The 24,660-nt window shown below is 44.7% G+C and overlaps 1 protein-coding gene across 15 annotated transcripts in view; it reads left to right on the plus strand.

The window, feature by feature from the left end:
- Nucleotides 1-24,660, plus strand: part of EHMT1 (euchromatic histone lysine methyltransferase 1) — a 162,250-nt gene that overhangs the window by 86,742 nt on the left and 50,848 nt on the right. For all 15 annotated transcript variants that reach the window (XM_044992504.1, XM_044992514.1, XM_044992510.1 and 12 more), the window contains 6 exons: nt 6,224-6,780; nt 17,412-17,589; nt 20,340-20,476; nt 21,442-21,630; nt 22,447-22,527; nt 24,422-24,542. In XM_044992504.1, the coding sequence (XP_044848439.1) occupies nt 6,224-6,780; nt 17,412-17,589; nt 20,340-20,476; nt 21,442-21,630; nt 22,447-22,527; nt 24,422-24,542 (1,263 nt within the window). The remainder of the gene's footprint in view (nt 1-6,223; nt 6,781-17,411; nt 17,590-20,339; nt 20,477-21,441; nt 21,631-22,446; nt 22,528-24,421; nt 24,543-24,660) is intronic.

A 24,660-nucleotide genomic window follows, 5' to 3' on the forward strand; every position in this document is an offset into this window, starting at 1 on the left:
CCCCGGCTGGAGCGCCGGACCCCAAACGCTGGATTAAAATGTCTGGTGGGCCGTATGCAGCCCCTGGGCCGTAGTTTGCCCATCTCTGACTTAGACGCTCAGTCCCACGCTTCATTGCTTCCATCTTTGTGGCAGCAGAGGTTGTTCTCCAGCCCCTGTTGCAGTCTCGGAGGTACATTGGTTCTTGCAGCCAGTGCTCTGTTCCTTAGCTTCACCAGCCCCTGCCATGCGTCCAGTGCCATTTTTGCACAGGGTCTCAGCAACCCCTGGTAGAGCTGAGCTCAGAGTCAGTGCTCCAGGTATGTAAATCCCCCTGTGCAGTCCAAAATCTGTCCCCATGCTACAGAACCACACCACTTCTTCCCCAAGCAGAAGAGAGGGGCAGGATTCCCCTAAGAGAATGTTTGGATGTATCTAAAGGGCCAGTTCTCAAAGCAGCTCCGTATCTAATGTGCTGAGTTGTGAAAATCTGGCTTCTGCTGAAGATTTTGAACCCTTCTAAAAATTCCAGCCTAAAATTACCAATATGTATTTTGAATCAAACGGGTTGTAAATTAGTCCCACCTACCCAGACATCCCAGTTAGACAGATAGCGCAAAGCTTCAGCTGGTATTTTATCTTTGTGCTTCTTAATCTGGCCTCGGGAAGGAAAATAATACAAGGAATCTCTGATAGTACGTCAACCTAATCATTCCCCAGAACAGGCCAGTGAATTGTTATCGCTTCCGGTTGTCCAGGGAGCTGCTAGTTTTCCTGGCTGGCAACTTTTCTGCTTCACATGTAGTTCATATTTGGATTCTTTTTAAACGGAACTACAATTTGGATGGGACAATTTGTGTGTGTGTATGGGGGGGAGCTTTTGCAAGGGAGAAAAGAACTTTTAACACACCCCTTCCTGTTCTAGTTGTGAATGAGCTTTTCGTTCAGTTTGTTAGCTCAGATCTCACTGTAATTTGAATTTGATGAATGTGGTTAGCCTAGAACTGTGTTAAAAGTGGTTTGGCACTGTGTTTACTCTGCCTTATGCCTCTGCTAGGAAACCATGTGTCCTGATCCTATGCTTTTTAGGCAAGCTAAATACTCTTTGAGCAGTTCTATACTAGAAACTTTTGCTGGTATAGCAACATCAGTCAGTGTGTGATCAGGGTGAATAAAAATCAATGATTTAATTTAAAAAAATCAGTTTTTTTAATTTAAATTGGAATTTTTTGATAAAATGCTTTTTGAGGAAAAACCTCTCTAAAGATAGTTTTAATGAAGATACATTATAGCTCAAAGATATCTCATCATGGAATAGGGATTATAATTTCTAATTCTATTGTATGAGACAATATATTCATGTCATGTTTAAGAAAAGTTTTGTAAATGAGTTCCAGTAGTTCATGGATTAGGGACCCAATCTTATGGGGTTCCAGGGGCTTCTGTATAGATTATTTAGGTTAATGTTTCTATCTACCCAATGGGACTCAGTGCTCAGTCTAGAATATACCGTCAGAGATGCTTAGTCTTGCAGTTCAAACTGCAGATTTGTGTCTCCAGAGATAACATGCTTGTTAACAGCAAAAATGTTTTTAAATAAATAAATAATATATAGCGGTGAGAAATAAGACATCAACCATGTTGTCCCTCTGGAAATTTGTGTACACAGAGTCAATGCTTTACCTCTCTCTAAAAGTGCAAAGTTTCAAAAAGTTCAATGACTAGAAGATTGTTGGGGCCGGAATAGATCTGGACAAGGAGAAGTCTGGAGATAACTGTGAGAAGGGAGGGACAGGCAGTAGAAACAAAAGTGAAACTGTTTGAGCAGCATATTCCAGAAGTCCTGAGGTCTTTCTGAGCGTAGCCTTCATTGATTTGAGATCCACCACACCGTTCCCTCACTGGAAGGGAAAACCTATAATGGCAGCAGGCCATAAAAGAGACGCAGTTTGGGAATATTTTAATGAAGTTCCTCTACCTGTGGGTAAGACAGGCATGAGTGCAAAACGCAAACAGTGCAACAAAGAAATGCAAGGCCTGATTGCCCGAATGAAACAACATCATGAGAAGTGTTCCTTCGCAGGACGAAGCTGCGTTGAAGATGATGAAAGGAACATGTCTGAACATGCAGGATCTTCAGGTTGGTAAACTTTTTTATTTCATACTTCTTTCTTAAGGACTGCCTGTCTGTCTTGTGGACTATTCTTGAATTCTCATGTTTGAGTAAAAAATATAGTTGTTACTCTATGGTACAGTAACTCCTTGCTTAATGTTGTAGTTATGTTCCTGAAAAATGCTACTTTACGCAAAACAATATTAAGCTAATCCAGTTTCTCCATAAGAATTAATGTAAATGGGGCGGGTGTGTGTGTGTGTTAGGTTCCAGGGAATTTTTTTTGCCAGACAAAAGACTATATTTACACACATACACACTGTGTGTGTGTGTGTGTGTGGCATTGCCCCTTTAAGTATGCTGACCCCATTCTAAGTACATTGCCTTTTTAAATAGATCAGCAAGTTGAGACAGCAGCTGCTCCTAGCAAGCTCCCTCCTTCCTGAGCCCTGTCGGTGTACATTTCCTCCCTCTCCCCCCCCGGCTCTGTGAAGATGGCCTGATGGGGTAAGGGAGTGGGGGGGGGGGAACCCTGACATTAACGTGCACAAACACACGCACACACAGCAAGCAGGAGGCTCACAGGGCAGGAGCAGCACACGGCAGTGGGGGAGGGACAGCTGAACTGCCCAGCAATTGACAGCCTGCTAGGCGGCTGCTGCACAGGGAACTTAGGCGAACGGGGAGCTGATAGGGGGGCTGCTGGTCCACCCTGGTTTCAAGCCCCCACCAGCTAGCTCCAATGGGCTGCTCTTTCTGCAAGCAGTGAACAAAGCAGGTGGCTTCCAAACAACGTTATAAGGGAGTGTTGCGCAACTTTAAACAAGCATGTTCCCTAATTGATCACAACGTAACAACGTTAACCGAGACCACTTAGTGAGGAGTTACTGTACTATCATTTTAGATGCAGTTGTGATAAAAAATAAAGAGCTGACATAGGCAGATCTTCCTTTTACAATTTCACCTTCAAAGTAGTACTGAATATCAGTGAATGCAATGAGTAATACTAAATGAGCAGTATGGTGGTAATAATTAAATAACTGCATTGACTTATTTTGTTTAGGAGAATCCATCCTCAACATACGGGATTCTGAAGACTATCCACCTTCAAGATCACCATCATTTTCTATAGTTTCAGAGTTATCTGCCAATGATAGTGTTTCAGTCTCATCATGTATGTCACATAGCCACAGTTTATCACCTGTAGCAAAAAGAAAAAAAAAACTTCATCCAGAAACAACCATAGATAAGTTTGTGATAAGAACCAGCTGATTGCAAAAAGAGGTAATTGATGAAAAAATTGCCCGATTTGTTTATGCAACAAACTCTCCTTTCCGTATGATTGAGATCCCACACTTCATTAACATGGTTCAGTCATTAAGACCAGGAACAGTCCACCCAACAGAGCGGATGTCCCAGGCAAATTGCTGGATAAAGTGTATGAAAGAGAAATTGAGCAGTGTGCAAAAGGTCTAGAGGGTGAAATTGTTAACCAGAGTCTTCATGGGTGGAGCAATGTCCACAATGATCCTGTTGTATGTGCTTGTGTGACAACAGAAGAAGGGAATGTCTTTATAGAAACAATTGATACATCAGGAAATGCCCACACAGCAGAATACTTACAAGAAGTAGCAGTAAAACTATAACAAACAGTGAAAAAAAAATTCAAATGTCTAGTGTGCAGCTTGGTCACAGACAATGCTGTAAATGTATCCAAGATGAGAAGAAATTATTTAGAAGAGCGTGAAGAGAGTCCCAAGTTAATAACATACAGTTGCAGTGCTCATTTTCATGCACCTCCTAGCCAAAGACTTTAGTGTTCCAGAAATAAAGGCTAATGTTGTTGAAATTGCAAAATACTTCTCTAACAACCGCTTTGCAGCAGCTGCTCTGAAAAAAGTGGGAGGAACCAAGCTAACTGTCCCACAGGACGTGCGATGGAACTCAGTAGTGGACTGTTCTGAGCACTATATCAAGAGCTGACCTAATCTGATGACAGTTTGTGAACAAAATCATGAAAAAATAGATGGCATCTGTGGATAAGTTCTCAACATTGGGCTTAAGAGAAATGTTGAACACATGCTGAGTACCCTGAAACCTATTTCTGTAGCCTTGAACAAAATGCAGGGAAATAGCTGTTTTATTGCTGATGCTGTTGAAATTTGGAAGGAACTGAGTGAGATCTTGAAAAGAGAAATATGCAATGACAGAATTAAATGACAAGCATTAAAAAAACGAATGGGACAAGCGCTATCTCCAGCTCATTTTCTTGCAGATATTCTCAATACTTGGTACCAGGGTCAAACCTTAACTGCTGAAGAAGAGAAGTTGGCTATGACATGGACATCCAGCAATCATCCCTCCATAATGCCAACTATCATAAACTTCAGAGCTAAGGGTGAACTATTCAAGAAATCTATGTTTGCTGATGATGTTTTAAAGAAAGTCACACCAGTGAACTGATGGAAATCACTTAAGCACTTGGATTCAGAGACTGTTGAAGTGATGATCTTACTTTTAACAGCAGTAGCTTCTTCTGCTTGTGTAGAAAGAATATTTTCTTCCTTTGGACTAATTCATTCCAAATTGTGAAATCGTTTGGGACCTGAAAAAGCAGGAAAGCTTGTTTTTTATTTTCCAGATTATGAACAAACAGGAAAATGAAGGTGAAGACGACTGAGTTAGCCAATATTTTAGCAGAAGCCAATATTTTAAGTTTCTCATGGTGACCTGGCTGACGTGGTTGATTTAATTTTTGGTTTTTTTTTTAATATTTCATTTAACTATTTTAGTTAAAAACAGTTTTAACAAAAACAAACCTGATTTTAAAAAACTTGAATGTGTACCTAAATTCAAAAATTCATATGCTTGTTTTGTTAAAATATATGTTTGCTGTTGAAGAAAAAAATCCAGAATACATAATGTTGTTTTTGTTGTTGTTGTTGTTTTAGTTTAAATAAAACAATTTAAATGTCTGTCTGGTGATGATCTCCTAATACAGCATGGCAAGAAAATCCTCCAAATATTAATGATTAACCTGTTGAATTGGCGATAGTTCACCTCCCAATGACTTCATAAATATCTGCTTCAATTACCTTTGGTAAATGAAATAACCAAACAATCATTCACTTTCTGATATAGCTGTAAAACTAATCTGAAAAGTTTTCACAATAAATCACTTTAAAAATGTCTAGTGTGTACCTTCTAAAAATAAAACCTACATCTATCTCTGAGTTGTGAAGAATATGTATTAAGGTTATAACAACCAACAAGAATGCACTTTTATGTAGAAATCCATGATTAAATCGAGTCTTCCTGACTAGTGATTTAAATCAAATCCACCCTGAGTGTGATGCTTTCGATGATGCTTCTCTACCAGCAAAAGCCCGAGTGTAGACACAGTTATACCAGCAAAAAACTGATTTTGCCGGTGTAGCTTATTTCACTCACCGAACCAGGATAAGCGATACACCAATATAACGCTGTCCTCGGGAGCCAAACAATCTTACCACGTTATAGGTGAAACCGCGTTATATCAAACTTGCTTTGATCCGCTGGAGCACACAGCTCCGCCCCCCGGCGCACCACTTTACTGTGTTATAACACGAATTCGGATATATCGGTTTGCGTTATATCAAGGTAGAGGTGTACTAGCAAAAGTATTCGTTTGCCAGTATAAGCTGCGTCTGCCCTGGGAGAGTTTGCTGGTGTAGCCGTACCAGCCAAACTTTTCTGGTGTAACTCTGGCCTTTGTAGCGAGAGCTTTGCCTGAGGTGGGCATGCAGGATTGGGTAGCGTTTTGTTTGACATGCTAGGTGTTGAAGGATGATCAAATAAATGTAGTTACTGGGAATGCTAAAGAGTATTTTTACCTTGAAAACCTATCGTTAGAAGTGAGGGACCAGATCCCCAGCTGATGTGAGTGGTCATGGCTCCATTGACTTCAGAAGAGTGACACTGACTTACACTAGCTAAGGAGTCAGCCCAAAATAACCAACTGGGTAAAAATGGCGTCCAGTTTTTTGGTGGGAGGAGGATTTGCTGTGACATAGTTACTATGGCAATTAGCCATATCTTCCTGTTGAGGCTCAGTAACCTGTAACCCCTCTTTCTCTCACCCTCTGTCTCCAGGATTTAATGCCATGGCTGCAGATGAAAGTGCTACGGAAAAGCAAGTAGGGGAACCAAAAATGACGGCAGATGGTGAAACCAATGGCTCCTGTGAGCGCAACGAAGCTGGTAGCCACCCAAACCCAACTAAAAACACTCAGGACAATACAAAAGTGAGCCAGCAGGACTCCAGTACTAAATTAAATAGGATAGCGGAGAATGGCATTTCGGAGAGAGACAGTGAGACCGGGAAGCAGAACCACATGAAAGCTAATGACTTCACACAGACTTCTGTAACAGGGAGCAATGGATATATTTTAACTAAGCAGATGGCGCAGGAGCAGCCCCTAAGGACTACAGGCACCTTTGCTTCTCTCACTGGCCATGCTGCGAAAACCCTCCCAGGAGGAGCAAGCAAAGGGAGAATTCTGAGCGCCTTTTCTCAGATGCAGGCCACCATGCCAGCCAAGCTCGGGGAGGGGAGTAAGGACATGGATGCTAAAAAAGCCACCGCCACCAACGCTGAAGTCAAGGTCCACAGAGCACGGAAGACCATGCCTAAACCCACACTTAGCCTGGTAACGTATATGCACTGCAGTGAGTTGCTCTGCTGCTAAATGGCCTTGGGGTTTTTTTTGCGGGGGGGAGGGTGCGTGGGGCATGGTAGCCCTGATCTGAGCCAGCCGGTGTAATTTGGAAGTGTCCAGCCAGGTCACTGATCTCTTTCTCCTACAAAGAGGCAGGGGTGATAATATGGTTTATAACTCGCTGCTGCTATTAGCTTCACACCTCCCGCTCCCAGTTTGTGTTTCTAAATGTGCAACTGATCAGTGACCTCCCCCAGCATATTTGTGTGAGCTCCGTCATTGCCTTTCAGCCTCAGCTGTGCTGCACCTTCAGCCCTTTTACTAAATCCACGGGGTTGCTTTGGAAACAGATTCCATATAAGGCCAACTCAAAGGAACATCATGCACAACCCCGATGGAAAACTCTGGGAACTTCCCACTGTTGATGTCTGGGTTTTATTCTGTCGCACATCACTGAGTATCCTGGTACCTCACCAGATCAGTATCCCTTTCTGCAGTTCTTATTTGTTAATTAAACTTATTCATTTATAAAATGTGCCCTTCTGAGTGACTCAGGGAACATGCCCACTACTTAATAAAACATACAGTTCTGCCTTCTCTCAGATTTGGGGCATGGGGAACACCCTATCCTTTCCCCTTTGAGAACTGAGGTGGGCTTTGCTTTGTGCATTAAACATTAGCAAACTCTGGCTCTATCAGATCAGCTAGGCGGGGAATGGTTTCCAGAACTGAGGCCTCTCCACTGAGAATGCTCTGCCACCAGCTCTTCGGCACTTCATGTCTAGGATCTCTTAGCTAAAGCATCCCAGCTGCCCTCCACTGCTGTAGCTGCTCATGGAGAAAGAGGCAGACTCTTAGCTAGCCAGCACCCAAGTTAGAGAGGGTTTTATAAGCCAGGTTTAACACTTTGAAGCAATGGGAAGCCAGTGCAGCTGTTGAAGGACTGGTATAACGTGTTCCCTTTAGCTGCCAACATCTTATGCCCCAGATGCAGCTTCCAAATGATCCTCAAGCAGAGCCACAAGTGCTGTAACAGGGCAGCAATCCAGTCTAGAGGTCACAAAGTTGTGGGTCCCTGTGGCAAGGTCTGGATCAGAAAGAAAAGGTCCCAGGCACTTAGCCAGAGGTAGATGGGAAAAGGTCCTGTTAGTTGCCAACACCATCTGTGACTCCGGAAGCAAAGGCACTTCAAGATAGTGCACTCTTGGGCACACAACCTCACTAGGTGGGCAGAAACCGCCTCTGCCAGACCTTACCCCAGTTGCCTTCTGTCTTCTCTTGAGTGCACTTCAGTGAGCTCCCTCTCACTCCTGTTCCCATTTCAGCTAGTGATGGGGGAATCGCTACTGCACTTCCAGGTCTGGTGAAAGCACAACATTGAACCGTGTCTTATCCAAATAAAGCACTACAGCCAAAACTGCTTTGCCATCTCCCAGGGTGGCCTCTCATACACTTGGATTAAGCAGGTCAGCAACACAAACCCTTGTGGAACCTCACGTGGAGAGCGCGATCCCTTGGGGCCGAGGAACAGGAGGAGGCAATTTTTCTGTAAGAGATAAACATCAAGTGAGGAGAGATTACCTCACTGCTCTTGCCTCACTTTGATTTGACTGTAAATCAGAATAGCTTGTACCTGAACCCACAAGGCTGCGGGTTTGTTTTAGAAAGCTGGGGGTTTAACATTTGCAAGCAATTGCATGGCTGGATTTACGTGCACAGTTACTGTGATCGCTTGTGCACACGGCTATTTATGGTCATTGGCAATCGCAGTAACGGCACAAAAATTAGGCATGCAGTTGTGCGCACAGGTTTTTTAAAATCACATCCTCAAGAACTCTCCCCATTTAGTTTTGGTCAAGAGAGAAGCAAAATACACAATAAGACCAAGCCAGTGGGTGTTGAATAATTGTCTGTCTGTGCTCAAGCTGTTGCATCTGACTTTTGAGCACAGGGTTTTTATCTGATCTAGTTTCTACAGACAACAAAACGTCTGCTCAATTCAGCGTTCAGGATAGTTATTGACTTTCCCCCCAATGGCTTTTGGCTACATCCAGTTCTGTGTTGAGAAGCACAAAGTCCGGACTAGTTCCCATTTTTCAGTATCCTGGTTCTCTCTGTCTCTCTCTCTCTGTCTATATGACCTTCATCACCATAGTATCTCAGTGTCTTTTAAAGTATCAGACTCCACCATCACACCTGCCTTTTCCACTTGATAAGTAAAGCACCTAAGTTGCAGGTGGCACAGCCTTAGCAATAAGTCATTACCCTTTGGAGATCAAGCAGCAGACGAGCGGGTGGAAGACTGCAGCTTCCACGTTTCCATGTTCAGAGCATTGTTTTATTCCTGCTAGATCCTTGTGTTGCCTGAGCCAAGGATAAGAAAAAATTAGGATTCCTTAGTCCTCAAATTGTAGAATCTTTTCTCCTGGCCTCTGCAAAAATTGGTTGGGAAGAGAGAGTTGCTTCTTGGACTTCAGTCCCCCTCAAGCGAACTTGGCATCCCCTTTCTGTGTGAATTGGGTGGTCTTTGGTAGAAACAAAACAGGTGGAGATTGAGTGTTTCTCCACCTGGGAGTCACTCTCAGAACCAGAAAAGCAGCTAGGAACCAAAACACAGCCATAGATTTAATTGCTACAGGTCTATGGTGATTTTTGTTTTAAAATACTGGTATTTGTAAAGCATCAGCCCAACCACTGTGTTGCACGCATGTCCTTGCATCTTCTACCCCACGTGAGAGTTTTTTCTTTTCTGCTTTGTCCACCTACAGCTTCATCAGGCACATGAAAGGCTTTGCGAGAGGAGGAAATGGGCCAAAAGGAAGCTGGTTGTAGGTTTTAGGCTCAAATGCTTTCAGAACGCTTCTGTTGATCATATATTTTCTGGGTAAAGAACCCCATACTCTGCCCCACTGGCATGAAAATTTAAACCCCTTATCAAACTTAACTTCATTTTCACAACTCTAGAAGAGCCTAAGAACTTTGATAGTAAAACCCTCCTTGTATTTTATCTATTGAAATACAAAAAGCAGTGTTATCTGGTGGTTAGATCAGGGCATGGAGTCAGGAGACCTAGGTTCTGTTGCTAACACTGAGGCTGGGTCTACACTAAAAAATTAAGTTGACCCAGGTACGTCACTCGGGTGTGAAAAATCCACACCCGTGAGTGATGTACTTAAGTCGACCTATCTCCCAGTGTAGACAGCACTAGGTCAACGGAAGAGTTAGTACATGACCTCAGGCAAATGACTTTCCCTTCCTGTACCTCAGTTTCCTTTTCCATAAAACAGGGATAATGATGGTGTAAATCCCTTTAAGGACCCCAGACAAAAGATGCTGTGTCATTACAAAGTGTTGTTTGTTATATCAATGGTATATTACAGCCTGGTACCAAACTCCTTCCGTGCTCTCCTATGTAGTCCACATGTTCAGAGAGTCCTAGGGAGTTCTAGCACTTGACTAACTAAGAATAGACAATTACAAATCACCAGCCAGTGAGCATCTAGGATGCATTCAACTGTCAGAACATGGGGGAATCCTGATTGAAGTGATTGTCTTTCAAGTGGAACGTCCCATGAGAGCAGAAAGGATAGTCTCTCCTGAAGGAAAATGAACTGTACATAACCAAAAAATGTAGATAACCCAAACAGTCGTGAAGAAAAGAATGAGATCTAATTATAAATGCTCCTAAGGATTTGTCTAAACACAGAATTGCACCAGTTTAACATAACTTAAGGGCTTATTTACACTTGAAAATTAATGCGAATTAAGGTAGGGTGTGAATTTAAAGTGCAATAGCTGTTGTTGAATAACTCCATGTCTGGGCACTCTTATTCTGGAACAAGAGTGTCCACACATGGAGTTATTCCGAATAGCTATTCTACTTTAAGTTCACACTCTAAATGAATTTCCAGTACCTTTCAAGTGTAGACAGTGAAGTTAACAACTCTGTGTAGACAAGCTCTAAATCCGTTTTTTAAACTGAAGTTAAACTGGTTCAATTTTGTGTATGGACACTCTTACGCTGGTTTAAACATGGCTTGTATCTCTTTAACTTGTGTGGCAAGCTAAACCGATATAAGCCAAGTTTAAATTGATATAAGGGTGTCCACACATGGGTCAACTTTAATCTAAAATCACATCTTTGGGCTATGTGTACGCTACAGACCTTAGAGCGGAACAGCTGTACCGATGCAGCTGCGCCGCAGGAAGCTTTCCATGTAGCTGCTCTGTGCCGGTGGGAGAGAGCTCTTCTGCCGACATAGCGTGTGCACACTACCACGTATGCCAGTGAAACTTGTCACTCAGGGAGGTGTTTTTTTCGCACCTCTGAGCGACATAAGTTTTGCCAACATATGCGATAGTGTAGATATAGTCATAGCTTGGTAGGTGCAACTTTACATGTAGATGCGGTCTAAGGGTGCCAGTCGGAGTCTAAGTACTGTGGCGTGTCTGCTATGGATAGTTAGTGTTGCAGTGTCCCCATCCGTACCGTTCCAGGTTAACATTCGAAAGCTGGGCCACCACCAAAACCCTCTACGGCATGTTTGAATTTCAATAAAGAAAATGGGAATTCTCTGCCAACCCTAATGTAAATTTGTAGCTTGAATACTACAGTCCTTCAGCTTTTTGGTGTAGTCTGTGATATATTTTACTGGCTTGATAGTCTGGGCTTGAATCTCATTTACACTAACTCCAATTATCAGAGGTTGATATGCAAGATGAGGCCCTGACTATAAGGTCCAGAGGCAGCACATTGGTTGGAATCTTGTGGCCCCTCCATGTCCCAGCATCTGGGGAAGGAAGGGAGATGGGCTGCTTACTGAGTGCTGCCTCTGGACCCGGCTGCTCTGGCTTACTGGGGCTAGGCCCCTGGCTAGTTGGTTAGGTTTTCAAGCCCCTGGCTAACAGAGTGTTTGAGACAGAAGTGCCCGAAGCCTTATGTTTTACTGAGAAATGTGACAGGCAGCCCAGCCTGAAAGAGCTTATATGCGTAAGCTGGAGATGGGTATATTGGATGTCAAGGATGGATGGCAAGATCCTGCTGATGTGCTCTCTGAAACTGCCCTCTTGTTAAATGATTTGTGCTGGAGGATTTACCAGTGTATTGTCACTGACACAGTGATATGGTTTTAGTCTTGTATTCTTTCCTTGCTAGTAACTTGGTGGGTAACGAAGGGCCTCTTAATTGTCTGGTTCTGGGCAGAATGCTGTGTGCCATGCTGGCCCAGGGCTTAATTAGTTGCTTTGCCTCTGGAAAAATTGAGGTACTCCATCCTTGTCATTTTTAATAACTCCCCCTACTGTTCTAAGGGAGCTGCATGCCAATAACACGCACCTAATCAATCCCATTAAAGCATTCAGCTATACAATGAATCTTTCATCTCATAAGTGTGCTCCTGTTCTGACATCAGCAGCTTTCTCATCTGCTCTCCTGAGGCGCAGAGAAAAGATCCCGTTCAGTCCTGCCTCCTCTGTGTCTAGATCTGGGCATCTTCTGAAACCCATGCTAGACATGAGCGTGTCTTCCTTTGGCTCCCTGACTGCCTCCACTGTGCCTTGCGTGGGAGAATAAATCTGTAGCCTCTCAGGTGAGGTGTAACTGATGCTCTATGGGAAAATGCATTATTTAGAACAGTGGTTCACAACCTGTGGTTGGGTCCACGGACTACGTCAAAGGGGTCTGTGAAAGACTTAGACTGAAAACTGACGGAACAGAGTTCAACTATATATACAGACAACAGGTTTCCTCAGAGGTCTGCACCTCACCTCCATTTGAAATTTTTTAGGGGTCCGCAAATGAAAAAAGGTTGAGAATTACTGCTTTAGAACGTGTTCTTCCACATTGCTTTTGCCTGGTGTAACTCTGTTAACTTCAATGGATCTTGGTGCTACTCTGCACACTGCTTTCTCTTTGTGCGGTGTTAGGACAGCATGAAGGCTGCCCTAAGTTACGCCAGACAGTAATGGCCCCAAGAGACTGAATATCTGACACAGTGTGGGGATATCCTGACCACTTTTCTCTCTCTCTCTCTCTGAGGTATAAATGAGAGTAGAACCAGTCTTAGATATATATATATATTTTAGCTCCTTTATAAAAATAACAAACAAAAAAAGAACCCCTGGGCCAAAACTCTTTCATGAGAACAATAAATAAAATTGCTGTGGATTCAACACACCTACATCATTATTGACCTACTCCAGCTCTATGTACTTGTCCTCTTATCCTGTGTAGTCAGGGGACAGAGTTCAAGGCTTCAGCTGTAGTGGGGGACTGGATGGATTCGTGCACTGGAAATGAGATATAGAGCTTTTAACCTCTAGGTTGCCAGTTTAAATCCCATCAGAAGAGGTGTCAGCTGAATGTTGTTCTGCTCTCTGATGAACTTACATGAAACAAGATGATTTCAGTCCAGGTTCCAGGGCTAAGGGTCTGTAGCATTAAGAGTGCACAGAGTCAGCATTCATCCCCTTATTGGCATTCTCAGCAAATAAACCTACCACTGTCTGGGCTGTGGAAGTTGCATACCCATTTCACTTCTTCGGAGGCGGCCACTCGAGGTCAGGGTCAGGGCAAATTAGCTTATCCTATCCTGTGGATAAAAGGAGCACCTCAGACTCCAGGTTTATTTATCCTGAATCTTTCACCAGCGCTGAGGCCAGGTCTGCATTACAGGCTTCTGTCTCTCGCTGAGGCCAGGTCTGCATTACAGGCTTCTGCGGGCATAGTTGTGTTGGTCAGGGTTGTGATGAGTCGTGATCCCTGACCGGCATAGCTGTGCCGGCAGAAGCCTCTAGTGTATGTGCGCTTTGCTGTATAGCTAGTTTCCCTCGAGTATGTTTTCCTCTGCTGATATGGCTGTGTCTGCCAGGAGCACTTGGCTCGGACAGTATACCAGTGTTCCTATACTAGTAAAGTGACATGGCCTTAATCTCACATGCGCTCAGAATTCCAAAGGGGGCAATTGGAGGAAAAATCCAATACATCTGCCACACAAAGGGGAGGAATTTGGACTTTCAGGAAATGAGGTAGATTTGTATTAGGACTTGATGATGGCAAACTGGATGAAGGAATATTGGTTGGTTAATTACTCACCACCAGCTTTGTCCTTGTTCCCAGGCTAATATTTGAGAATATCTCTCTTTGTACTTCCCCAGCTTTGGATAGTATTAAACTGGTTGTAACTTCTCAAGTCCTCTGCCTGGCTACCAGGAGCTGAGAGACCAGGTGGGAGCTGGGCTTCCAGTGGGGAGCTCCACACTGAGCTGAGAGCCCGGGTGGCAGCCCCCCCCACTGCCGCTCTTAAGTCGGTGCAAGCACTCCTGGTGAGGATGCGCACCACCGACAGAAGGAGGGTCGTGTGGACCTGAAAAACCGCAGTAATTACTGCGGTGGTTTTATGTCAACTTAACTTAAATTTGTAGTGTAGACATGCCCTGGGATGCGTTAGAGGAGGTGGGTCCTTCCAGAACAGGGGTGAGGCACATTGTTACAGATAGTATGGTAGCCTTGCTCTTTGTACCTGCTCTGCAATAGAAGCCCTCCCTTTCTGTGCTCTTAGCCTGATGCGTTTCTCCCCAATAGTAAATTCACTTTAGCCAAGTGTGTGGGGTTTATTTTAAAATTTTCACTAAAATGTCCCTGCTCCTAGCCATAGCTCTGAGCTGAAGTATCTATTCCTTTGTGTTAAAAAGCAAGGAAGGGAACTTTACCTGGCTCAGAGCCTTGGGTAGTGACTTCTACAATTACAGCTGACAACACTGCATTGTATGTGACACCATTCTGCTGCAGCAGCACAGAGCCTACAAGGAAGAAGCAAAACGTGTCAGAAGAAACAGGAGAACTTTCTCCCACAAGATTCCCATTTGAGAGATGCACATGGGCAGGAGAGAAGGTCTGAATAGTGCAGACACTTGCAACTCATCTGTTTTGGCAGAGCAATTCTGGGCAAGTGCAGGGTGGCAGTTGCATGCCAGAGCATTGGCCTGGCAGTGAAGGGTACAATTGAATAGGGTTGCTTGAGCCAGCTCTGGGACTGCTACATCAGACTATAAGGACATTTTAGTTTGACTGTCAGAAGCTCCATGACAAGATGAGGTGGGCTGTGAAAGTATCCTCTGGAAACATTTATGATTGGTCAGGACAGAGCACAAGAAACTGCTGTAGGGTACAATTCCACACTGGTTTCCAGGGATTGGACCAGAGGAATGAATAGAATTTATAGCAATTAGAACTGGAAAAGCTCTAAGTGGAATTGTCCATAGAATATGTATAATGATCTTGCAGAAAGCCCAGAGTTTCATAGCGAGAACAAGGAAGGGCAATGCCTTATTTCTTTTGCCTTACTCTTCTCCATCGTCTGGCTGAGTTTGGGGAAGGGAGAGAAAATTGGTCATGCTTTCAAATCTTTGCTGATCCTTGTTAACCAAATCTCTCCCATCCAGGATTGTCCTCACTGGGGCTGCTAAAATCTTCTATCCAGTCAGGCCTCCCAAGAGAGAACCAGTAGCATCGCTCCATTTAAATACTTTCTGTCGCTTAGTATTGAGATGTGTGTCTCCAGATAGTAGGTTCAGGGAGTTCCCTACCCACTGGAGTTCCAGTAATTCAAATCTTACAAGACCGAATTCAATTTGCATAATATTTTGTGGGATTGACATTAAGAGTTGCTATTTGCCTACAGCTACCATGCAGCAGTATCTGAGCTGCCTTAGTGACTTCTCTACTGTAATTACAGGAAAACAAAGCAAATAGCGTATTTCTTTTTAATTTGTTCTTTGTGTTGGTCCTGGCAAACTCTTGCCTCCATTCTTCTGTGATCTAGTTGACAATTCTCAATGTTTTCAGTCCATCCATCCAGATGAAGATGCATCTGACTGCAGCCCAATGCAAGGTCATACATTTAGGGACAAAGAATATAGGCTATAGGATGGGAGACTGTATTCTGGAAAACAGTGATTCTTCAAAGGATTTAGGAGCCAAGGTAGATAACCAACTGATACAAGCTTTCAGTGTGATGCTGTGGCTAATAGGGTTTACGTGATCCTTGGATGTATAAACGGGGAATATCGAGCAGACATATATGGCATCGCTGAGACTAATATTGGAAGACTTGGGTTCTGGTATTCACATTTTTAAAAGGATGTAGAAAAATTGGAAAGGGCCACTCACAAGAATGATTTGAGGTCTAGAAAATGAGCTTCTTATGTTTAATTTAATTTATCCATGTAATTTATCAGAGAGGACATGAAGAGGTGACTCAATCATGCTCTGTATGTATCTACACCAGGAGAAGATTTCTGGTGATGGAGTGTTGTTTCATCTAGCGCAGAGAGGCTAGATTTCTTAACAGTGAGGGTCATGAACCATTGGAACAGCTTACCAAGGAACGTGGTAGCTTCTTCATCACTCGGAGTCTCTAAATCAGGACTGGCTAGCTTTCGAAGAGATGTGCTGTAACTCAACCAGCAGTTCTGGGCTTGATGCAGGGATCTAGGTGAAATTCGGTGGCCTGTTTCATGCAGGTCGGACTTGATGAAATAATGATCCCTTTTGGCCTTGAAATCTGTGACCAGTTTCTCATTTCCTGCCAGCAATGCTCCCTCGGCAGATTAGAGGAGTCCGTCATTTCTCCCTTTTTTTCTCAAGACCATGTTACTTGAAAGCAGCATCTGAGAATGGGGCCCTGATCCTAGACTGATAGGGGCGTAAAAAAGTCTTCCTTGTCTGGCTTCCTTTTTCTGTTTGGGCGTTTTAGCTCTCTGTCCAGCGCTCCTGTACCAGAAGCCTCCCTGTCCCAAACGGAGCAGCATTGAAACATCCCAAAGCTTGTGATCTTACAAGAATGCTTTAGGGTTTCTGTAGCACCTTTGATCAAAGAACCTTGGGCTTCACAGCCTCACAACCTGCTTCCCCCCGAGGCCCATTTGGTATCTAACCGCCTTGACGGATGGCTTAGCAGAGGCCCAGAGAAGTTTGAATGGGCCAGTATTGAGCAGAGCAAACCCAGCGTAAAGTACCACTGCATCAGAATGGTCACATTCTACACCCACTCTGTTCCGGTGTAAATGAGGGCCCAAGGAGCAGGGCAACAGGGAATCAGGCCCTAGGAATACTGGCGCTCAATCTCTGCAGTAGCCACTAGACAGGCTTAATCCAAGCCTCTGTGTTGCCTCTGCCCATCCACCCTCTCGCATACGGACCTCATTACAGATGTGTGTCAGGGAGCAGGCAGAGCTGTTGCATTAACTCCTCTCCTCCAGGGGTGACCAGAGGCCTGTGTAAATAGCATCTGCTGCTTTTCATTATTTACACATGCTTTGGATCAGTCTCTCTCCGCGAGACACCTTCAAAGGGAGCTGGACTCACTGAGTGGAGGAGCAGTGGGCTGCCAGAGTGCTGCGGGGATTAGGCAAAGAAGTGTTCGGTGGAGGAGATTGGTGCGGGAGGGGAAAGCAGTCGGATAAATGACTGGGTCTGTGTGCTTCTGCTTTGAATGTAGGAAACCCCCCCCCAATGGGTGAGGGGGGAAGAGAGTGGGTGCGTGCGCGCGCTTTTTCCTTTTGAATGTAACTAGTAACCTTTGACCCGGATGCAGAGGCTCATTTTAATCTCTGTTTTCCAGCATGCAAGTAAAGACCCCAAAGAAGCGAGAGACACCAGAGATCAAAAAGAATCCAAGGAGGAAGGCAACAAAAACGTCTTGGAGTTCGGCAAGCCCCCACCGTTGCCCCCTTTCCCAGGCCTTCATCAGTCACTACCTCAGAACCAGAGCTATGTGGCCACCACAAAATCTCAGACAGGTAAAAAGGACAGAGCCAAATAATAATAATAATACAAAAATCCCCTTTTATTGTGCTTGGGAAGAGACACTGTCAGGGTGGTGGGGGGGTCTGCTAGAAGGTGCTCTGCTGTGGCCTTGTCTCCACTGTCTTTTGCCCCTAAAGTTCCCCTCTGTTGCTAGCCCCAGTGGAAGTGCCAGTGTGGATCAGACCCGGGCAGTTGCCATTGTGTTAACCACCGTGTTGCTGTGACCTGCTCTGAGGTGTGTGTGTGTTAAAACGCTAGCAGCCTGCCTTTGCTAGCATGAGTGGAACAACAGAGATGGGGAATTTGGGGGGCAGGGGAGGGAGGGTAGCATAGACACCGCCTGTATCTTTGGGCCCCACCTGTATTACAAATACGTATTTAATCAAAAATATGACCAAATATCACTTATTCTGGGCAATGTAGGCAGAAAAAAACTATTGTATGTTAAAAGCATGTTAGAGAACCATGGTTTTTCCCTAGTTCGATATGGAGGAGGCGATCCTTGCCCTTTTATGCGCCAGCCTCTTTAAGAGAAACACAAAAGCTCGAGCAGAGTAAATGCGGTCCTAAAAGCAGTGGATCCCGCTGGAGGAGATTTTCCTCCAGCGCAGGCATTGCAGACGAAAGCAGTAGAGCTGCCCTCCCAGGACCCGTTTGGAACCCCAGCGTAAGGAGCGCGTTGGGGGCAGGAATGCAGTCCACAAACACTAGAGATTCTGGGCAGGGCTGCAGCCCAGCAGGTGTCTGAGTTATTCTGGGGGCCTCCCCGGTCACCTGGGGAACCCCAGTATTGGGAGGACATAAAGGCAGCTTAAAGCTGCTTTAGCGCCTCTTCCCAGGGCTGCAAGCTCTGTGCTCTGCTGCTTAGAGGTACAGCACTGAATCTCACCACCTAGGCTGAGACGTGGTTCTCTTACATAGTTGTACCATATGTTTTTATGCCTACACTTGGGAGAATAAACCATGTTATAACATGACTTGGCCACAGTCAGTTGATTTTGAGACGGTAGGTGGGGCCTAAAAAGACTAAATTAAATGCAGCTGGGAAAACGACTCGTGCATCTAAATCACTGTGCTGCTTTTGAAAATCCCATCCTTCTTCTTCTTCTACAGCTGCCAGTTTGTACCACTTGCAGATTTGTGGAACTTACTGTCGTTATAGGGGTATGTCATGGCACAGGTCAGAGTGAAGTTTCAGGGCCTGATCCCAAAGAACCAAAGCACCTAAGATAAACAATTAGCACTCCTTTGACACCCCAAATTCCCATCGACTCCTCTTAGGGTTTGGACTGAGCAAGACTGGCAGGACTTGTAAGGATGATGCTGTTTGCCTCCTACACCACGGACCATGTGCTAGCCTGCAGCCTTTGGACAGCTCAGGGGCTAGTCCTGCAGTCCTTGTTAAAGCTGTCTCCCCATCCAAGGGAATTCTGTGTAACTAACATGGGGAGGACTCTGCTGGCTGTAGTGTTTATGGAGGGATGCAATAGAAGCCAGGTGGAGTTTTAGAAGGGGAGAGATCAAGAGTTTGAGAATGGAATGGGTGAGTGAAAATCCCCAGTGTAAACTAGTATCTTGAACCTCGGTGTTCAGATATTGACAGTCTGCTGTAGCTTTGGTGTTCTGCTTCACTGAGAATGTAGAGGGCAGGGCACCTGTGCCTTCCATCACAATCTCCCACTTCCCTTGGGTGCTGAAGGCAGGCATGGGCAGACATTTCATTTACTCACTTACACTCTAGGGTGAAGCTGTTTACAATAGGCAAATTTGTAGCCCTTCAGTTGTCACATGGGATATTGCTACACCGAAGGCTTTCTTTGGGATTGCTATAGCTGCTCATACACAATTTCATAGGATTCTGATGGTAGTTTACTACTGGTTTCTGCTTATTACGAAGTGTAGCTTTGTAATAACAATAACTTGTATTAACACATCTCTTTTAAAGAGAAGCCTCTTTAACATCCTTTAAGTGAAATGTTTAAAGTAAAATGAGATGCAAGGGAATGTTCTAAAGGAACTGAGAGCTCACAACAAGAGAGCAATAATGTTGACTCCCAAGATAGCCATTCCCTGGGCTTACATTATTCTTCAAAGAGCCAGAACCAAATCTGCATGTGACGTGTGTTCTCCCAAGACAATGTGAGGCACTGAGGTGTGATCTCTGATTTGTCTAGAGGGCTGAAGAGAGGCTAACAAAATTAAGGGTTGAATACAGCCTTTTAAGGAAGAGAACTGAAACTTTGGTGCAAGGTTTAAAGTGAAGTTAAATAACAGCCATCTCCGTATTCAATATCTCTGCTCCCTGTGTGTTCTCAAGTTGTTCTTGATCACTTTCCTGGTTAAAACATATGTTATTACTCCTGTAGGCTCTGAGAGCAAGCTGGAGTCTATTCTGCCTCCTGCATCATCAGCAGAACTGCCCGCTAAGTTCTGAAAGAGAGACTCTGTATTGCTGGGCTGGTGGTGATGTAAGGAGCAGGAAGAATTTGGGGGCGGGGCAGGGGAATGTCAGAACATAGGTTGAGTTTGCGACTTTGACGGAAACACATGTGTACATGCACACAAACTCTCTTGGTTGACCTGTAAGTGGAGCAGTGGGTCCCAGAAGCCCTTATGTTTGTTCTCTGTGTTGTTTTTCTGCCCATAACCTCATTTTTAAAGCACTCGAATGGCATCTCTTCTGCTTTCCACGCTTTCTCCTTCCCATCCTGAATCTGCTTTGCGTTTTATTCCCCCTCGCCAGCTGCTGCAGTATCCCGGAAGAAAAAGCGGAGAATGGGAACCTATAGCCTGGTTCCCAAGAAAAAGACCAAAGTGTTAAAACAGAGAACGATGATTGAGATGTTTAAGAGCATAACTCATTCCACTGCGGGTGCCAAGGTAAGGGCCGAGCCAGACCTGCTACTTACTTGCTTCTTGGGGGAATAAAGTGTTTGACTCTTTCATCCATGTATATTTTGCATTGGGAGATCAGCTCCGTGTGCAGACTTGCAACTATGGCAGCTCATTGTAGATCTGTAATTCATTCTTTACAACTGCATTCTCACTGTAACCATTTCCTGCCCTTCTAAGGCTGGTGGTTGGGAACGTTCTGCAAATGGGCAGTTACAGGGAGTCTTCTCAGGTGTCGTGTGTCAAGAGACCTTGAACAAAGGAAAACAACCCCTTTCTGATTTTTTTTTGTTCTCTGTGATTTTCTTGGAACTGGGGATTTCTCAAGGTGACCTTGACAAATGTTTCTGCTTTGGAGCCCTCAGGAGAGTCATCCCTCGTGTTAGTGCTTGAGGTTGCAAGGGGAAAAAGGCAGGTGATTTTAAAAGGTGGGATTCGGACTGGCCTAACTGTGCTCCCACTGCAGTTCATACAAGGGGAGTTTTACCATTAAATTCAGTGAGAGCTGAAAATCCCAACCTGGGTGTTAGAACTTCTTTTCCTTTCAGAGGAACCCTCCCTGGGTCCTTGAGATGACACAGTGGAACTGTCCCTTTGTGAAATAAATTAGATGCTTTCAGTTAACTGGTCAATCTTTACTCATGATTACGCCTAGTAAGCATCAGGGCTGACCAGCGACCCTGCCATTAACACACTGTACTGCCACAAGAGCCCAGCATTACTCCTGTTGGCATCTCGTCCTCCAGGTTGATAGGGCTAGGTTGCTTGTGGCAAAATCTCTGTCCAGATGCATTAGCAGCCATACTGGGTTCTGAGGGAAAGCTCGTCCCGTACTCAATCCGCAGCAGGTGTCCTGGTACAAAGAAGATGATGCGAATCTGTGATTAGATGCAATGGGCCAGTAGTATGAGTTGCTGTGACCTTCCTGGTTTATGTACTTGGGTATGTTTCAGGGTGAAAAGGACCTAATTGACATCAGCCCTCACATGAATGGGGAGAGCATAGAGGTGGACTCTGAAGAGGAAGACTCTGATGACCTGGAAGAGGAAGACGAACATGGAGCTGAACAGTCCGCTGCATTTCCCGCAGAGGACAACAGGACCTCTAAGGAGGGCTCATCTGATGCCGACAATGCCAGAAAGGTATTTGGATGCCTTTCGAGTGACTGTGAAAGAGCTGAAAGGGGATTTTTGTACATAGGGACAGGACAGAGAAAGAGAGGAACCAAAGTTCACAGCATGAAGTGAGGACGTTTCTAGGACCTAGCACTTGAGGTGGCAGAGAACAGGGCTATGGAAGCAAAGGCCCCTGGTGACCTGCCTCTTCTCCTTGCCTGCTGTAGGGATTCTGAAATTGGGGCATTGCCATACAGGATTGTTTAGTCTCATAGCCTGTCTCGGGACAGTGACCAGAACCAGAGGCTTGAGGGATAGAAGCAGAAACCCCATAATAGACAGTCATAAAATTAACTTCTTAAAGAGAAAGTTTCTTCCTAATCCTCTTCAGTTATAGGCTGTTTTATATCCTGAAGCATGAGGGTTTATATTTGAAGCAGTAAAACCCAGATGCACCAAACATCGCCCTATCTGTTCATATCACCGCTCCTGAGTGGCTGGATCTTTATATATTAGTAGGAGCCAAACAGATGGCGAAGACATGAAGCTGGCCCTGCTTTTGGGAAGCCACAAAAGGTTATAATCCTCACGCTGGGTAGCAAAGCTTTTCCTTGTGCTGGAAGTAGAGCTTCCAGTCCTGCCCCAGTACATGTGCCCCTGCTGTGAGTTAACAGACGAAGGGTTCTTGCTTTGGGAAGTGAGTTCTGTTAGTTCACATTCTGGCTAGAACATGGATGGTGCTTGGTGACAGAAACCTTGTGGTTGCATGATGAGGAAGGTGCTTTGGTTTGAAATAGCTGACATGGCCAACTCTTTCTCTTCTTGGGGGGATGCTGACTACAGATGGAAGATGGTGAATCTGAGGAGGAACAAGAGTCTGGAGAATCTGGGGAGGAGGAGGAAGATGGAGATGAATCTGACTTGGTAAGCCAGGCTGCGAGATGTTTCTTTTCAGTCTTTGCCCTGTACACTCTGCCTGAGACAGAAAGAAGCACCATGGTTCCCTGCCAGTGTGATGGAATCACTGTCTGAAACCCAATGGAACTACCCACACGGGTGCCATATTTTCCATAATGTCCATGATTTTCAATAGAACCAGTTGCCTTCTGATGCTCACTAATGAGCTTTTGTTTGTTCGCTGTTTTCAGCAAGGTGCTGACTAGTTTCTTCACATGTTTTAATGTTAATGGAAATATTTGATGGTTCCTCTTAAGTTCTTCCTTAGATACAGACCCGGCAGTTGGAATGAGTCTATAACAATTTTTTTTTTATAAGCTGAAATTGAACCCTCCTTTTCAGAACACTGTTGAGTTCATTCATTAAGCCGTGGCCCCAGCCCTCCCTGGGCCCTGTGAGCCGCAGAACACATCAAAGAAGAGGGATTTAGGCTTATAAACAACACACAGAGTCACCTGCCTCAAGCAAAATGGGGAGATAATTGCACTTTTTTTACAGTGTCAAAATTTTTGCGCTTTTTGGGTGCCCACCTTGAGATGTCTCACGGGAACTTGGTTTTCATGCAGTGCTGACTTGCCTCTACCCCCTCTGAAAATCAGGCCCCCTTTTAAGGCATCCAGAATCACTAGTCACTTATGCATCCGACGCAGTGGGGATTCACCCATGAAAGCTCATGCTCCAATACGTCTGTTAGTCTATAAGGTGCCACAGGACTCTTTGCTGCTTTTACAGGTCCAGACTAACACGGCGACCCCTCTGATACTAATCACTTATGAAAATCTTTAGCCTCAGTTGTTTCTTTCAATTATTTGCATAGTCAGTTTATCTGGCTGAGCAGAAGGTTGAAGGTGGAACAAATTGCAACAAGTATCGTTTCTGTTAAGTTGGGGAGGGAAGGGAAAGTCAGGTCCTGGTCAGTAGTAATGCACCCTGGCATTGGCTTGTTTCTGGCTTCCAGAATAGCTTTTCCTGGGCAGTTCCTTGATGTATCTCATTATCCCTTCTGGGACAATTCCTGGGGTTGGATTTTGATCTGTAAAGCCCTTTGTGGTTTGGATCCTGGCTATCTGAGTGACCACTGCTCTCCCAGTGAGCCATTAGGGAAAAATGAGCAGCAGAAGCATTTGACTGAGAGTCCCTGTAGTTAAACATCTGGCGCTCAGCATAGACAGCAGAGAGCCCTTGGCTCTGCACCGTTCTCCTCTCATTGGTCAATAGGAGTCTGAACCTGCCCTGGGGAGCAAGAACTCAGTATCTGATATTTTCCGAGTGGTTCCGGTGCGAGGGTAGAGAGTGGTACAGAGTATTTTGAGGAGGAAGACAGTGTAGATCTGCAACCTCTTCCTTGACTGAAGTGGGAGTTGGGTTGGGCAGTTAATGGGATGTCAACTTAAATTTGAACACAGACTTAGAGGCTTACATTTTCAAGGCTGCCTGAGAGATTTGGATGCTTTGACCACCAAGCCTGGAGTATGTTGTATAAGCAAATTACATACATTAAGCAGTAAATCAACCTGGATTTGTAGACATCACTGATGAGACTGGCCTCCAGAGAGCTGGATGCTCTCTCTCTGTGGTGAGTGTGGTTAGGCTGTGTGTATACCCAGTACCTTGCCCTAGAAAAGCACGTTGAAAGCGAAGTGTGCACTGTTTTAATGATGGAAAATGTGCCTGCAAATGTGTATCTAGTAAGCTCTAGAGACTTCTTAGCACCACTTTGATTTCAAACCCTGATTCTCAGTTACACTAACCACCCTGACATCACTCGGGTAGTGTAAGTGGCCTTAACATGGGTGGAAATGAGTATTGGGCCACCGGTCCGGGCGTGCTTTGTGTGCAAATGGCCTTTCTGGTTATTCAGAGCTCCGAGTCCAGCATCAAGAAGAAACTGCTGAAGAGGAAAGGAAAGACGGACAGCCCGTGGCTGAAACCCACCCGGAAGAGGAGGAGGAGGAATAAAAAGAAACAAGCCAGCGTGTTAGGTAATCGGTTGTGTTTGTCTGCTAACTGTACAGAAACAGGCCTTCCAGGTGAAGACAAAAGAATGGTGACCTCTCCTCCCAGTTGATTTGTTGCCTTGCCTTTGTAGATGTTAAGGAT

Source organism: Mauremys mutica, chromosome 18 (genome assembly GCF_020497125.1).
Source record: "Mauremys mutica isolate MM-2020 ecotype Southern chromosome 18, ASM2049712v1, whole genome shotgun sequence".
NCBI lineage: Eukaryota > Metazoa > Chordata > Testudines > Geoemydidae > Mauremys > Mauremys mutica.